Genomic DNA, 14,306 nt, shown 5'->3' on the forward strand with positions numbered 1-14,306 from the left:
CAATGGAGTACAAATACAATAGCAAAATGGTCTCTGTCTTCAAGATTTTTATGTTCTTTTGAGAAAGGTTATATGTCTTGGTGATCTTGGTTATGAGGTCAAGGAAAGGTTTCCCATGAAAATTGAGTTTGACATTAGTCTTTTAACTAAGTGATTTAAAAAGGGAGAGGGGAGGAGAGAATGCATACCAGATGTGTTATAATCAGTGCATAAGCATGGAGATGAGAGGCAGAACATCATGTGGAAAGCATCATTAGGTCAGTTTTGCTTAGCTGTAGAGCAAGGAATAGTAGCTCGTGTGATAAATTTGGATTCAGGAGGCTCTGAGTTCAAAAAATATGAGTTTATGATCCTGAGGAAGTCATATGCCATTAAATCACTCTCTGCCTCAGTTTCCTCATCTATAAAATGGGGATAATAATAATAACACCATCTTCTCGGCCTATGAAATAATATATGCAAAGCATTTTTCAAATTTTAAAGAACCATATAAATATTAGCTACCAGATTACATGAGGGGGACAGATTTATGAGTAGCCTGGAATGATAGGCTGGGGCTAGATTGGGAAGAATTTTTAATGCCAAACAAGATTTTATATTTGATTCTGAAGGAAATAGGAATTGATTGGGTAAGACAATGACATGGTTAGCTTTGATTTAGGAAAATCACTCTGGAAACTCTTTTTTAAAAAGTCTTTAAAATTTAATATTTTATTTTTTCCCTCGTTACATGTAAACAATTTAAAAAATATTTGTTTTTAAAACTGAGTTCCCTCCTCTCCTCATTGAGAAGACACAGCGTTAAATAAAACATTTTCTGGAATTTCTTTGAAGGATGGATGAAGAGAAACTTGAAAGAGAGAGATTTAGGTTATTAAATAAATAGGTTATTAAACTATCTAGGCAAAAGATTATGAGAATTTGAATTGGAATGGTTATAGTGTGGGTGGAGAGAAGGGGAAGAATGTAATAGCTATTGGTGAGGTAGAAATGATTAGATTTGGCAACTGCTTAGATATAGAAAATGATAGAGGGTCTAGTGTCACAATGACATTTTGAATTTGGGTGACTGAAAGGATAGATTCAACAGAAATGGGGTAGCTAGGAAGATGGTTAGGTTTTTTGGTTGTTGTTGCTGAACTCTTCTGTAAAATTGGTTGGAGGTCATAATGAGTTCTGTAAAAACTCAAAATGTTTCAAAACATTTTAAAAAAGGTATTTATACTCAAACATAAACAGATTTCGTGTAAGATTTAGAATAAATGGAAAACAAAGTTCAAATTACTTGCCCTTTTTTGTTTAATTCTGTGCATGTGTCAGAACATACCATATGGTGGATCTCCTCCAAACAATTCATGAACAAGGTTGTCGAAGTCATAGGTTAGTTTCCGGAGAGTCGCAAATCCATGCCCTGAGCCAAACAAGATATCATCTTCATGTTCATCTTCACGTTTCAAAATTCCTCCAAATGACCAAGTAAATGCAAACACAAAAAGCTTATCAAGCATTAGACATAATTTTTCAGGATTTCTCTGAAGAAACCACTTCGATCCCCTTTCTTGGTCAGTGAGAATGCTTCTGTGATATGGAATGAAAGCATTTGGAAGCACAGAGAAGGAATGAAAAGACGATAAAGAAATCAGTTCATTAATTTATTCATATACTTTTGCTTAAAAATTGTTATTAAATATTTCTGTAGCATTAGAATAAAAACAAAGTGTAGTTATGAAAACTTAAGGGTTGACATTGTTTAATTCTTTAATGGTGATCATATGACAATTATTTCTTATTTAAAAATATAAGATATTACATAAAAGGAATGCTCAGAATCTTTACAATATTTATTTTATCTTTTTCAATAACATTTGCAAGTTTGGGGTTTTCTTTTCTTCTAGGATGAAACTTGATTTTTAAATATATAAATATGAGGCATCCGTGACTTTGTCAATATCAGTAAGAAAATCTTGCTGTTGAAATTCCCTCTATCAAAACATCAACATGTCTGTAATTTAATAAAAGTCCCAGGGAGGTACCCTAGGTGTTAGCAGCTAAGTAAGTTGCCCAGGATCTCAGAATGAATCTCAGAGCTGTCATTTGAACACAGATCTTTCTGACCCCAAGATTATGAACTTTTACTAAACCAAACCTATAATGCTTTTTAATTGTTTTGTGTGTAAAAATATAATAATTAAGAAAAATTAATTTCTTCTTTCTAGCTTAAAGGGAAAGAGTTTCTGAGGTCACTTAGTACAACCTGTAGCTGGACAGAAGTCATCCTCCTATACAAGAGGTTTAGTATTTGAGCCTTTGGTCCTGAACTGGATCCTTTGAGGGTTGGGGCTTCTTGTTAGTGGATTTGGTCCTGGAGGTTAGGACCCAGTTGATGATGGAACTGATGCTAAAGATGAAGGTGACTGCTGTCTAAGGCATAGATCTGAGTTGGGTGAAAAATGAGAGTGAAGCTTTGATCTTGACCTCTAATCCATCAACAACACTTTGTCCAGATCTCAGCACAGTGATTATAAAACTGAGCTGCTGAGTTGATGCATTGAGTTGCAGGGTGGCAGCAAGTCTCTAGGATAGTAGATGGCAACAGAAGAGTAGTATGACTCACTACAATGGCAGATGTTAACTGCAATGAATGGGAGAGATGCTATCGACCAGAAGAATAAACAGAGTTTTGATTTTCAGAAAAAGGGAAGCAAATGTTCTCTATAAATCAGTAGCATCAAATTCAAATAGAAACAGAGGACCACTAAACCATGCATAAGAATGCTTTTGAGCATTTATTTAGAAAACCACATGTTAATATTATCTATGCTTCAATGTGTTTTGTTAAATATTTTCAATTACATTGAATATGGTTTGGGTCACACTTGGGAATGTTGCACACCAGGTAGGCTTGCAGGCTATATGTATTAACCTCTTATAACCTGTAGATCACTCAGCTAAGTGTCAATTTCTGGCAACATTCCAGAATATATGGTTAAAGAGATTTTGTGCACACATAGAACAGAAGCAGAAATAATGAATAACAATAAGTCAGATTGAGTTAATTTCTTGATAATGCTATGATTGATATATCAGGATATGCTGATGGATCAGGATATAATGCAGGTACATTTCAGCTAAGCATTTGGCAAGATATTTCATTTGCCAACAGACAAAATGGAAGAATGCCATCTAGAAATTCTAAACAGGCATTGTTGGATCAAAGGTAATGGAAGAAAATTTCATAGGTTTAAATGTTAAATTCTCCATTTGGGTTAAAAGAATAAATTTCTCAAATACTAGGTTGAGATGGCTAAATAAGAGTTGTTTGGAAAAAGAGCCATGGATTTCAGTCTGAATGAAAAGTATAATATGATCACTCCAAAAACTAATATGACAAGTGACATCAAGGAAGATATGATGTCCAGAAAGAGGTAGGTGATGGTCAATCAGTTAATGAGCACTTATCAATCACCTTTTATTTACTTGGCACTGTGTTTGCACAGGAGTTAAAAGAAAAAAAGAAAGAAAAAGAAATGATCCATACTTTCAAGGAGCTAAACATTTTGCTGCGCCTTGTTATGATCAGACAATATAGGAAGCATTTCATTCAGTCCTGAGTGGCACATTTGAGGGAGAACATTGATAAGAAAGAATCTACAGAAGAGTAATCAGGATAGTGAAGGACTTACAGAGAAAACCATGAGGAGTATCTGAAGGAACTAGACCCATTTAAGCTCTAAAGGAAATACTTCAGTAGGAAATGATATTGTCTTCCAGCATTTGAAAGGTTGACATATGATGAAGGGATTACCCTCAGATATTAGAACCAGCCCTCAGAATTTTTCAAAGTAGCGAAATTTAGGCTTGATGTTAGGAAAAAACGTTCCCAACAGTTAGTTATATCAAGAGAAATAGGATGCCTTAAGAAATAGTAGGTTCCCCTTCACTAGATGTCTTCAAGCAAAGGCTGGATAATGACCTCTTGGTTATATTAGAGAGAAAATAATTCTTTGAAGAGAGGTTGGTTCAGATGATCTTTAGTATCCCTTTTAAATCTGAGATTCTTGGTCCTGGCTATGATTTACTTGGACTGCTCCCTTATCAGAGTTTAATTTATTGTTTTGTGAATTGTCTAAATTTCAGAAAGGGAAAGATGTTAATACTGCAGATTAAATTTAAGTGTATCATGAGCAAATATTCACTCTAACCTCCCCATACTCCCTAGCCAGCTGTTAAATATTTATCTTTATATCTTTGCTTATAAGCAACACTGGTATAAAGTCTCAGGATTTCATAATAGGCTACAGTGAACAAAAGTCTTCTCCTGTGGTCCTAACAGCTCCAATGGCCTAGAACAACAGAGACTGGGCATCATTTGGTACACTGCAATTACAATTTAGTAGGATTATAGTTAATAAGAATATTTAAAAAGATTACAAGGCAGCTAGGTGGCGCAATGAATAGATTGCAGGGTTTCATCTTAGTTCAAATCTAGCTTCAGATGTTTACTAGCTGTGTGATCCTGGCCAAGTTACTTAATCCTGTTTGTCTGAGTTTTATTATCTATAAAGTAATCTGGAAAAGGAAATGGCAACCCTCTCCAGTATTGTCAAGAAAACTCCAAATGGCGTCATGAAGAATTGGACATAACACAAACAACTGAACAACAACCGAGATTATAGTTACCTGAAAATAGTTCTTGACAATTTATTCCTTTCTCATATATAGATTCTGGTCCACTGAACTCATATGGTACTTACTACATTAACAACTAAGCTTAGTCATAGAAAGATTTCTTAGACAATTGCAGAGGGCAGGAACTCTGAAAAGGTGTGCTTGAATCTAAGACAGCAGAGCACTTAAGGCTAAGTACCTACTCAATGTGAGATAATGGTTCTATAAACATTAAAATACTTAGAGGATATGGTGATGTGATGGCTCTCCTCAAGATTGGAGCCTGCTGAATGTGTTGTGGTGAGGTAATCATAGGATTAATCGAAGGATTGAAGGGCCGAGGGAGAGAGTCAGAGTCTCTCTGCTGCAGTGTGCTCAGCAGGGAAGACTTCAGTCTTCAGACGCCAGAGTCCAGGATCCATCTTCGACAAGCCACGTGCCAACTTGCCTGCCTCCTTCACTTCTCCTTCTAAAGACCAAGGACTTTGACTGATCTTGACTGACTGATCCTGGGGCCCTCCAGAGAGCTAGTCCAGACATTACAGACAATTATGCAAAAGCTATGATAAATCTGTGATAAACCAATTTGAAATAGATGCTATCAATATGCTGATTCATACCAAAATCCATTTGTGACTGACCTTTTCAATTTTTCAATGTCTCGCGGCCTGACTCTAAGACCAAATCTATTTTTTGGGCTTATTTTTGACATTAGGGTTGGATCAATAGCTGGAAAGAGAGAAAGAAAAATTTAATTTTTTAAAACAATCGATAATTTCCTATCTTTTAAGTTAGCTAAGCAAAAGTTTCTATCATTTGAGTTTCAAAATGTGGTAAAGAAATTGTAAAAATATTGCATTAGATTTGCCTTTTCAGATCAATTATGGAGTGAATAAGATGACTCTTTGTTCCCAGTGAGGAGGAAAATATTCCCTTATCTGCTGTCTACATTTTTGTATTCATTCAAGGTATCCCTCTTTATAAATTCCAGAATTGGATTCTCCTATGTAGTCTTCAAGTATTATGTAAATATATTCTTTAGGATATCAAATGTTTTCCTTTGGTTTGTAGCCTTTTGGTTCTAGGTCACATGTAGAAGGTATGAATAGGCTTGCTATACAATACAGAAGTTTTTACTAAATTGTGTTCTATGTGGCTTTGGCATTCCATGAAACAGAAATATAAGTTCTATGAGAAAGTACTTTATTCTAACAATTCACAACAGAACTTGGGTAGGAGTTCATCTATGTTAGGATAGCCATTAGCCACAGAAATATTCTTTCTAGTTTGCTGCTCTAATCGCTTCAACTCTCTCTCCACAAGCTATAAACAGAGAAAAATCTAAGTTTGGTGATTTCTATGACTCAGTGACAGGGAATTAATTCCCTTCCCATAGAGTCTCTTAGATCTCTGAACCAAAGATCAAAGGCTAGGACCAGGATCTAGCCTGGGACCTTTATCCCAGGAATTCTTTTTCTGTCATGGTCAAGAACAAGGCTTGTATACTTTATCAATACAATGAGTTTCTTTTTTAAAAAAATTATAGCTTTTTATTGACAAAACATATGCATGGATAATTTTTCAACATTGATCTTTGCAAAAACTTATGTTCCAACTTTTCCTCTCCTCTCCTCTCTCCCCTCCCCTAGACTGCAGGCAGTCCCATACATGTTAAGTGTAATACAATGAGTTTCTATAATTGTGAGACGATTCTATGGAGAGGTTAAGAATAGATTCCAGATAAATTTTTACAATGTACTATTTTCTGGGAGTGTTGAGGAAGAAAGAGTTAAGAAAGTAAGGCAAAGCTTAAAGGGAAGGTAAAGTAGAAGAAGAATATCATCAATGATGCCTCAAATTATATCCAATTTTATTTAATTTTTATTATAAAGAAGAATCATAAAAATTCACATTAGTCCAGAAATTATATTGTTATTAAGGAATTTATAGCACTGTCTGTTACTCCCTTCCCTTTTCCCTACCCTCCCTTGCTAGGTGGCATAATGGTTAGAGTTCTAGGCCTTGAGTGAGGAAGACCTGAGTTTAGAGCTGCCCTCAGAAATATACAGTTGTGTGACTCTAAATAAATATCTTCAATTTTACCTCTGAATACTTCCCAAGAATCTTTTTTTCTCCTGCATAAGATGTTTTGTTTTTATGCTTTGCATATGCCATATAATCTTCCTGTGATGTCTTTCTCTATTTATATCCAGCACTGAAATATAGCTTGAACTTTCTTTTGTAATCAAACTTAACACCTCTAACATGTAACTTGCAAATAAACTTCATCATTCATATATGGGGTTTTATCTTCCCAACCAGAATGCAAATGCATGATTGTAGGATGAGGTGTACATTTTCTTTCAAATTTTATCCAATAAGCTTTCAAGAAAAGGAAATGACTTCAATAAAATTGCTTGCAAAAACTATTCCACTTACATTTACCAAAGACTCCATTATTTTTCATGAAATCAAAAAAAATATCAAGAATCCTGCAGAGATTTGTTAAAATTGGTATTTCAAGTACAGAGAATGGCTGCATATTATTATTCTTCCTTAAAAATAATAGACCTTCTTCCACACTTTTTTTAAACATTTGTTCAAGATGATCTATGGCTGTTTGTGGAAGAAGTGATGAAACTTTTATAAGCCATGTTTTAACAAATGGCTGCCATCCTAGATCAGCAGGATCCTAGAAATGGAAAAAAAAATAGTGTGAGCTCATAGACTAGGTACTATCATTAAATATCACTAACAAATGAAAATTTACTATGAAAATACTTATATGAGTGTTTCCAAATATGACTTTTATGAATATTTTACATTTTCTAATTGTGGTTTGGATATGGCTTTTTTTTTCCCTCTGCTTAACCCCTCTCCCCCATTTCTATTGATAGAAATAGGCTAGGATAATGTTTTCCTCAAGCTACAGTAGGATGTAGTTGGTTGACATAGAGACCAGAATAGTCAGATATCACCTACAGGATAGTCTGCCCAACGATTCTTGTTACTTTTACACTCTATCAGTTTGCTGACAGCAATGAACTCCCTGATTAAGATAGTTTATAGGGTCTTCTACTATTTACCCTTTTCCAAGACCAACTCTAGGCAAAACTGTGAAGGAAGCAGAGTTGGAGAATACTAAATTTTATTTGCCTTTTTCCCCTTAGAGGATTCTTTCCCCAACTTCCTGTCTCCTAAAGCCCAGTACCCTCATATTCTCTCCTTCCTCCTCTCTATCAAAGTGGGCTCTCAGATTGGCATTAATCTTGGCACTGATCCATGTCACTGAAGATATGGTATATTGTGCTAATATTAATATGACTAATAACAACTCACGAGTTATTCCTCTGAGAGTTTATATTTTAACATGGATCCACAAATTGAAGAAAAAATGATTTTTGGTTCTAACTGTGGACTTCAGGTTTTTGAGTAAAGGACGATTTGGGGGGGGGGAATGAAGATCTTCATTGGTTTTCTCCAAATAATAAAACAGATAGCTGCTGATTTTAATTATGGGAAGATCATTTCTATTTCTTATCTAATTGAGCCATTCAATTCACCTAAGTGATAAAAGTCAAGGGTTCAATAAATACACACTTCAATTAGATTCACACAAACTATGTACTGGGTCATAAACTACCCCCTCAAATCTTTCCAAAATATCTCCAATTGGTTTTCTATAACATCCCTTAATAATCTGCCAATAATCTTGTATGTGTGTGTATGTGTACACACATATATGTGTATATGCACACATGTGTACCACTAGTTAAAGATATAAGGATTGAAATGCATATTATTTGATGTAGTCCCTCCCCTGTCTCTTGCTGTTGATAACTAGTACAACCTAAATTACTTCAACTTCTTACTTTCCTAAAATCCCTTTAGCACTTAGCTCAAGGCTTACATTTTTCAAGAGACTTTTCTCAGCTCTCCCTACCTCTCAGCCATATCTAGAATCTTCCCTTCTTTGATTACTTTCCATCTACTCTGAATATAGCTTGTACATGCCTAGTTATTTACATGTTAGTGTTAGGACATGATCCTCTTAAGAGCAGGATTGTCTCAGCAAAATAAATAAATAAATAAAAATAAAGAAGAGGAAAAAAAAAGAAAAGAAAATATATAAAAAAGTTTACTTTTTACAATGTAGTTTTCTTTTCTTTTTCCCCCCCTGAGGCAATTGGGGTTATTTGCCCAGTAGTTTTCTTTTCTTTTTTCCCCCCTGAGGCAATTGGGGTTATTTGCCCAGGGTCACACTGCTAGGAAGTAGTTAAGGGTCTGAGGTCACATTTGAACTCAGTTTCTCCTGACTTCAGGGCTGGTGCTCTATCCACTTGCGCCACCTACCTGCCCCTTACAATGTATTTTTAATAGGAAAATTATTCTTGGAATCCTACCATATAGACCATCGCACATCGAGTGATTGTAGCAGGACTGGCCTGAGAGAGATTATCCACTTCAAAAATCATTCTTATGCTATCAGTTAAAATGATTCTTTCACTGTTAGCAAGGCACAAAGTTTTGTTGTCATCTAGCACAGTGTTTAGGTTTTCTATCCATACAGTGTCAACTGGACCATCAAACACTATCCACTGCCAATCTGTAATTTTTAGATCTGCAAAATTTAAAAAGTGTTTATTTTATAGTTTGTAGTATTTTTTATTTTTCTCTACATAGAATTTATAAAATATCAGCCTTCTTTTGTTATACATTTTAAATTATGTTTAGATTATTTAGAAAATTTATTTTCTAATCAAGATTAAAGCTGAAAATCTATAAAATATTTTTAATTTCTGGAAACTCATCTAAACTTATCTCAATTGGGTTCTAACTACAGCAAGGAAATTCTTTTATTCTTCCCCATTTAACTTTCTATGGCCCTCCCCAAGTTGGCTGTTCTAAATAGTGTCTTCTCTCCTCCATTTCCCTCTCATTTCCTCCCCCACTTTTTTTGTTTTTGCAAGGAATCTCTAATACTTTAATAGGAAAGGGGGCTATTCACCATGCACTCCCTCATCTTTCTTATTATACATCTCGGTTAACCTTGATATCACCCTCAATTTTTTCTCTTTGTTTGAATCTCTAATAAAGAGGTGGTTCTTCTCACCAAGGCTCATCTGCCTAAATGTGCTCTTGGCCCTCCCTCCTCCAGCAGCTTGCCCCTCCTATCATTTGTTACCTCTTTTATTTTTAATCTCTCCCAACTATCTCTTTCTCTGGGCCCTACAAATATACTCAAGAGTTCCTCTTCATTAAAATACTTTTGTTAGTCTCTACAATCTCTTAAAGCTATTAGCCTTTCTCTATTCTAGTTGAAATACTAGAAACTACACAAAAAAGCTATCTTTCTCAATGCTTCTACTTTCCTTTTTCTCAATTCTCAACCTATTTGTGATTGGGTATCCATCATTTCTCAACTAAGTTATTGTTGTGATATGGGAGCCACCTGCCAGTGGCTGCTGGAGGTCTAACTCAGACCTATAGAATGGATCTCTTCATGTGACAGGATGATGATGATACAAGGAGACTGAGAGGTAGTTGTGTTGTCTGACCTCTCTCTTCACTCTGCCTCCAATTTATTTCCCAATCCACAAGGAACACCTGCATCAACAAAGGCTCCCCTGCAACTTCCTCAAGTGTCACGATCCACAGCTGCTGAGGCTCTTGGAGAATTGACCTGCTCCTTCACCCAGGCATGATCCTTAACAAGTTACCATTTCAAAAAAAATTTCCATTGATCTCTTGTCAAATATGATCTTTTCTCATTCTTTTTTCTTTTTTTTTCTTTTTTTATTTTTTTCTCATTCTTTTTTCATCTCTGCAGCCTGACACTGTTAACAATTCCCTCCTTCTAGATATTCTTCTTTCTTGTGTTTTTGTGATACTACTCTCTCTTAGTTTTCCTCATTTGGTTTATATATTTTAGTTTATATTCAATACTGGCATGAGTAAAATAAATGTAGTTTCATTCAGCAGGTAACATGACAAGATTTACTCAGCAAGGGAAAGCTATGCAATCAAGACATTGTGAGTTGATACAGCTTAACTGGTTCCAAGGGAAAAAACCTCAACTATCTGAACACAGGGTGGTTCCAGAAACAGAGTCCAAAGTTTCACTGGGGGACATATAAAGATGGAATCTAGATGGTAGATAGCTTGGTTTGGAAATGGTGACAGACAATTCCATTATTTTTCCTTATAAAACTTTCTGTTGAATTTTTTTCTTGGGACATTCCCATGCCCCTGGGAACATGTAAGTCCTGAAATCCTGATTGCTCTTCCTCTGAATACCTTGAAATCTGTTTTTCTTCAAATTAGGGTGCATGTTAACAGATGCCTTGATTTCCTATCCTTTATCACAAACGATAGGACCTGAAGTTGCTTTCATGAAATGTTTTCATTTGTATTTTGATGACCTGTTCCTGTTAGCAAGAATCAGACCTGTATAAAAGCCCTGTTGATTTCTCCAGGTAGTCTACAGCATTTTGTAATAACAAAAGATTTTCTGTTTCTCATTCCTTTCCAACATCAATCCTTGAATACTTCTGCTTTCTCTTGTATCCATATGCTACTAGATGCAGATAGAGGAAGTCATTGAACTGGGTTCGTTACAAATCTTAATTGGGCTCTCACTACTGCATGCCAATCTTTTTACTCTTCTTTAGATTATTTTTATGCTACTCCTTGGAGAAACCCTCTTTCATCTTTTCAAACCATTCTGTTTGTCATGTCACCTTTAATATCATCTTTATATAGCGTTTATATATATCCCAAATATATATTTGCCCCTTCTCTTTCAGGAAAGGATCTCACTAAACACTCATTAAAAAATGATATCCAGGTTTAGTTCCCTTTTTTTCTCGAACTCTCTATTCTGTATCATCTTGATGTTTTTCCTCATTTTTTTTTGCTCCAGTTTTGGAGGAAGCAGTCCTTTTCCTTGCAAACAACAACTTCCTTCCATATATCCTGGATCCCATCTTTTTTAGGAACTTACCCCTTTAATTATTCTTCATCTGTTCCAATTTTTCACTTTAAAAAAATCTAAGGCCTATATCTTCTCATCCTTTAAAAAACAAAAGAAAAAAAATACTTTATTTGATCCTACTATGCCTTCACTTTATTTTCCTTTGGCTTTCCTTTTCCCAGATTGACTCCTTTAGAAATTAATTTCTCAATTACATTTTCTTGGTTACTATTCTTTTTAACTCTCTCTGAAGCATTTGAGAGTACAAATCACCCTTTCTTAAAAGAAACCCCATATCCCCTTGGTTTTCATGTCACTGCTTTTGAATGGATCTTCATATTGTCTGGCCGTCTTTTCTCATTCTCCTTTGCAGGGTCACTGTTGGATTTTTCCCATTTCCTATTGTATGTCTGTATGCTGGAATGTGCTGGTTTCCTCTTCTTGTCTTCAAACTCTTTCTCTGTGTAATTTCATTGCCTTCCATGGATTCAAGTACTTCTATGTAGATGACTTGCAGATATATATATCTAGTCCCCATATCCCTCTGGAATTTGTCTTTCTATCAGCAGTTGACCAATGGTTGTTATCAGCCAGTATAACCTCTAAGAATCTCAAGTTGAACATAAAGCAGAACTCATAATCTTTCCTGTTTCTACTAAGAGCACCACCATCTTTTTAGTCAGCCAAATTAGGACACTTAAAGTCATTTTATCCAATCAGTTGCATATTTTACTCTGCAAATATCTTTCTTACATTACCTCTCATGAAGACTTCTTCAATAATCTTCTAATTAGACTCTCTACATCCACCCTCTCTCCTTTCCTATCTCGCCTCCCTAGGACTGCCAAAAGATATTCTTACAGTATAGGTCTAATCATGTCACTCCTCTGCTTAAGACATTCAGAGGCTCCCTCTTTTCTGATTATGTTAAAATAATTTCTCTGTTTGGCTTTTAAAACCTTTCACCATTTCCACAACTTATTTTGGGGCTTATTTCACATTACATTCACATTACATAAAGATGCATTCTAAATTCATTAAAATTCTTGGCTTTTGGTTTTAGATACATATTACTTTTTTAAAGTTCATTTATTCCTATGTAACCAATTATGGTTATAGGTTTTCTAATATTGAACTAATCTCGCATTACAGATATAAACTTAGTCACAGTATACAATCTTTGTGATATTCTTTAATCACTTGGTTAATATTCTATATACAATTTTTGTACTACTGGTCTAGAGTTTGCTTTCTTCATTTCTTCATAGACAGTGCAGAGTTAATATTTTTGTAAATTTTTATTCAAGTTGCTTTTTTTACTGATATATATATATATTTGGGCAAAATGTGTCCAATTATTTATTTAAGTAACATAACTATTAAAGATTCTCTGACTTATTTGTCTTCTTTGGTGATCCCTAGTGACATGAGGCTCCTAAAGGGACACTTGCATTACCTCACCCAATTAGAATGTAAACATTTCATCCTTATATCCACATTTCCCTCCTTTCAGGTTGCTCACTTTTATTTATCATTTCATAGTTATCTTAACTTTGGTATTTGTACTACAAAATTTCTATTCAGTTCTGGTCTTTTAATCAGAAATGCTTGGAGGCCCTCTATTTTTCATTTTCCCCTATGTAATATTATATCCAAATTAAGCCTATATAATTTTCATTCTGGAATATTATATTCTAGGCTTTCCACTCTTCTTGAGGGGTAGGTTCTAAATCTTGCATGATTTTAATTGTGGTTCCTTGATACTTGAATTCTTTCTGGTTTCTTGAAGTAATTTTTTCACAATTGGGAAGCTCTGTTTGATCACTCTAATATTACTTGGGAATTTTCATTCTGAAGTTTCTTACAAGAGACTTTGTCCCCTTGTTCTGGCAGTTTTCTTTCATTATTTCTTTAAATATGATATTTAAATTTCTTTTCTGGTATGGCTCCTAGGTGATTGTCTGTTGTTTTTCATTCAAGATCCCTTATATTTTTTTTTCCTTCCTTTAAAAATTTACTGTCATATTTTTTCTCATAAAGTACTTAATTTCTATTTGTATCATTCAAATTTTCAGCAACTTTGTTATAAGGGTAAGGTTTTATAAATCTACTGCTGAAGTGCTAACTTTCACATTCTCATTTTCTAATTTTCTCCTATTCTCATTTCATTTGTAGTATTATTTTATATTCTTTAAATAAAGCATCTTGCATCTTTTCTTTTAGCAATTCTACTTTATCTTGTGGCCAATATGTGTTTTCCTTGAGGCTTTGCTTCAATGTATTTTAGAATTAATTTGTTCTTTTGTTTTTAAGTCTTTGGTATCCTTGTAATCAAAGTAGCTCTTTATTATTATTATTATTAGTTTACTCATTTCCCCAGTTTTAATTGCCAAATTGGGATTTTGTGTGAAGGTCAGATTTTGTAGAGTTTTGGAACGATTAACGATCTTGTTATGTTTCTGGCCTTGTCAGTACATTTGTCAGGTATTAAGTGCTATGTTCTTCAAGGATCACATAGGTTAGATGGGTCAGGAATCTGCAGATTTTCCAGGGACAGACTGAGGGCTGTACTGGTTTCTATAAATTATCAAAACCCAAAAGAAGGGTTCTGGCATTTGGAAGTATCTTCAATGGAGGGCTACAAGGCAACATTATAGAAGAGAAA

At 34.6% G+C, this 14,306-nt stretch overlaps 1 protein-coding gene across 1 annotated transcript in view; it reads right to left on the reverse strand.

Annotated features, from left to right (window-relative positions):
• DNAH14 (dynein axonemal heavy chain 14) overlaps nucleotides 1–14,306 on the reverse strand; it is a 361,979-nt gene that overhangs the window by 160,962 nt on the left and 186,711 nt on the right. The window contains exons 42-44 of the mRNA XM_031968698.1: nucleotides 9,072–9,289; nucleotides 7,108–7,360; nucleotides 1,328–1,651 (exon numbers count right to left, since the gene is read on the reverse strand). Of these exons, the coding sequence (XP_031824558.1) occupies nucleotides 1,328–1,651; nucleotides 7,108–7,360; nucleotides 9,072–9,289 (795 nt within the window). The remainder of the gene's footprint in view (nucleotides 1–1,327; nucleotides 1,652–7,107; nucleotides 7,361–9,071; nucleotides 9,290–14,306) is intronic.

The sequence above is a fragment of the Sarcophilus harrisii genome, chromosome 4 (assembly GCF_902635505.1).
Source record: "Sarcophilus harrisii chromosome 4, mSarHar1.11, whole genome shotgun sequence".
Taxonomy (NCBI): Eukaryota; Metazoa; Chordata; class Mammalia; order Dasyuromorphia; family Dasyuridae; genus Sarcophilus; species Sarcophilus harrisii.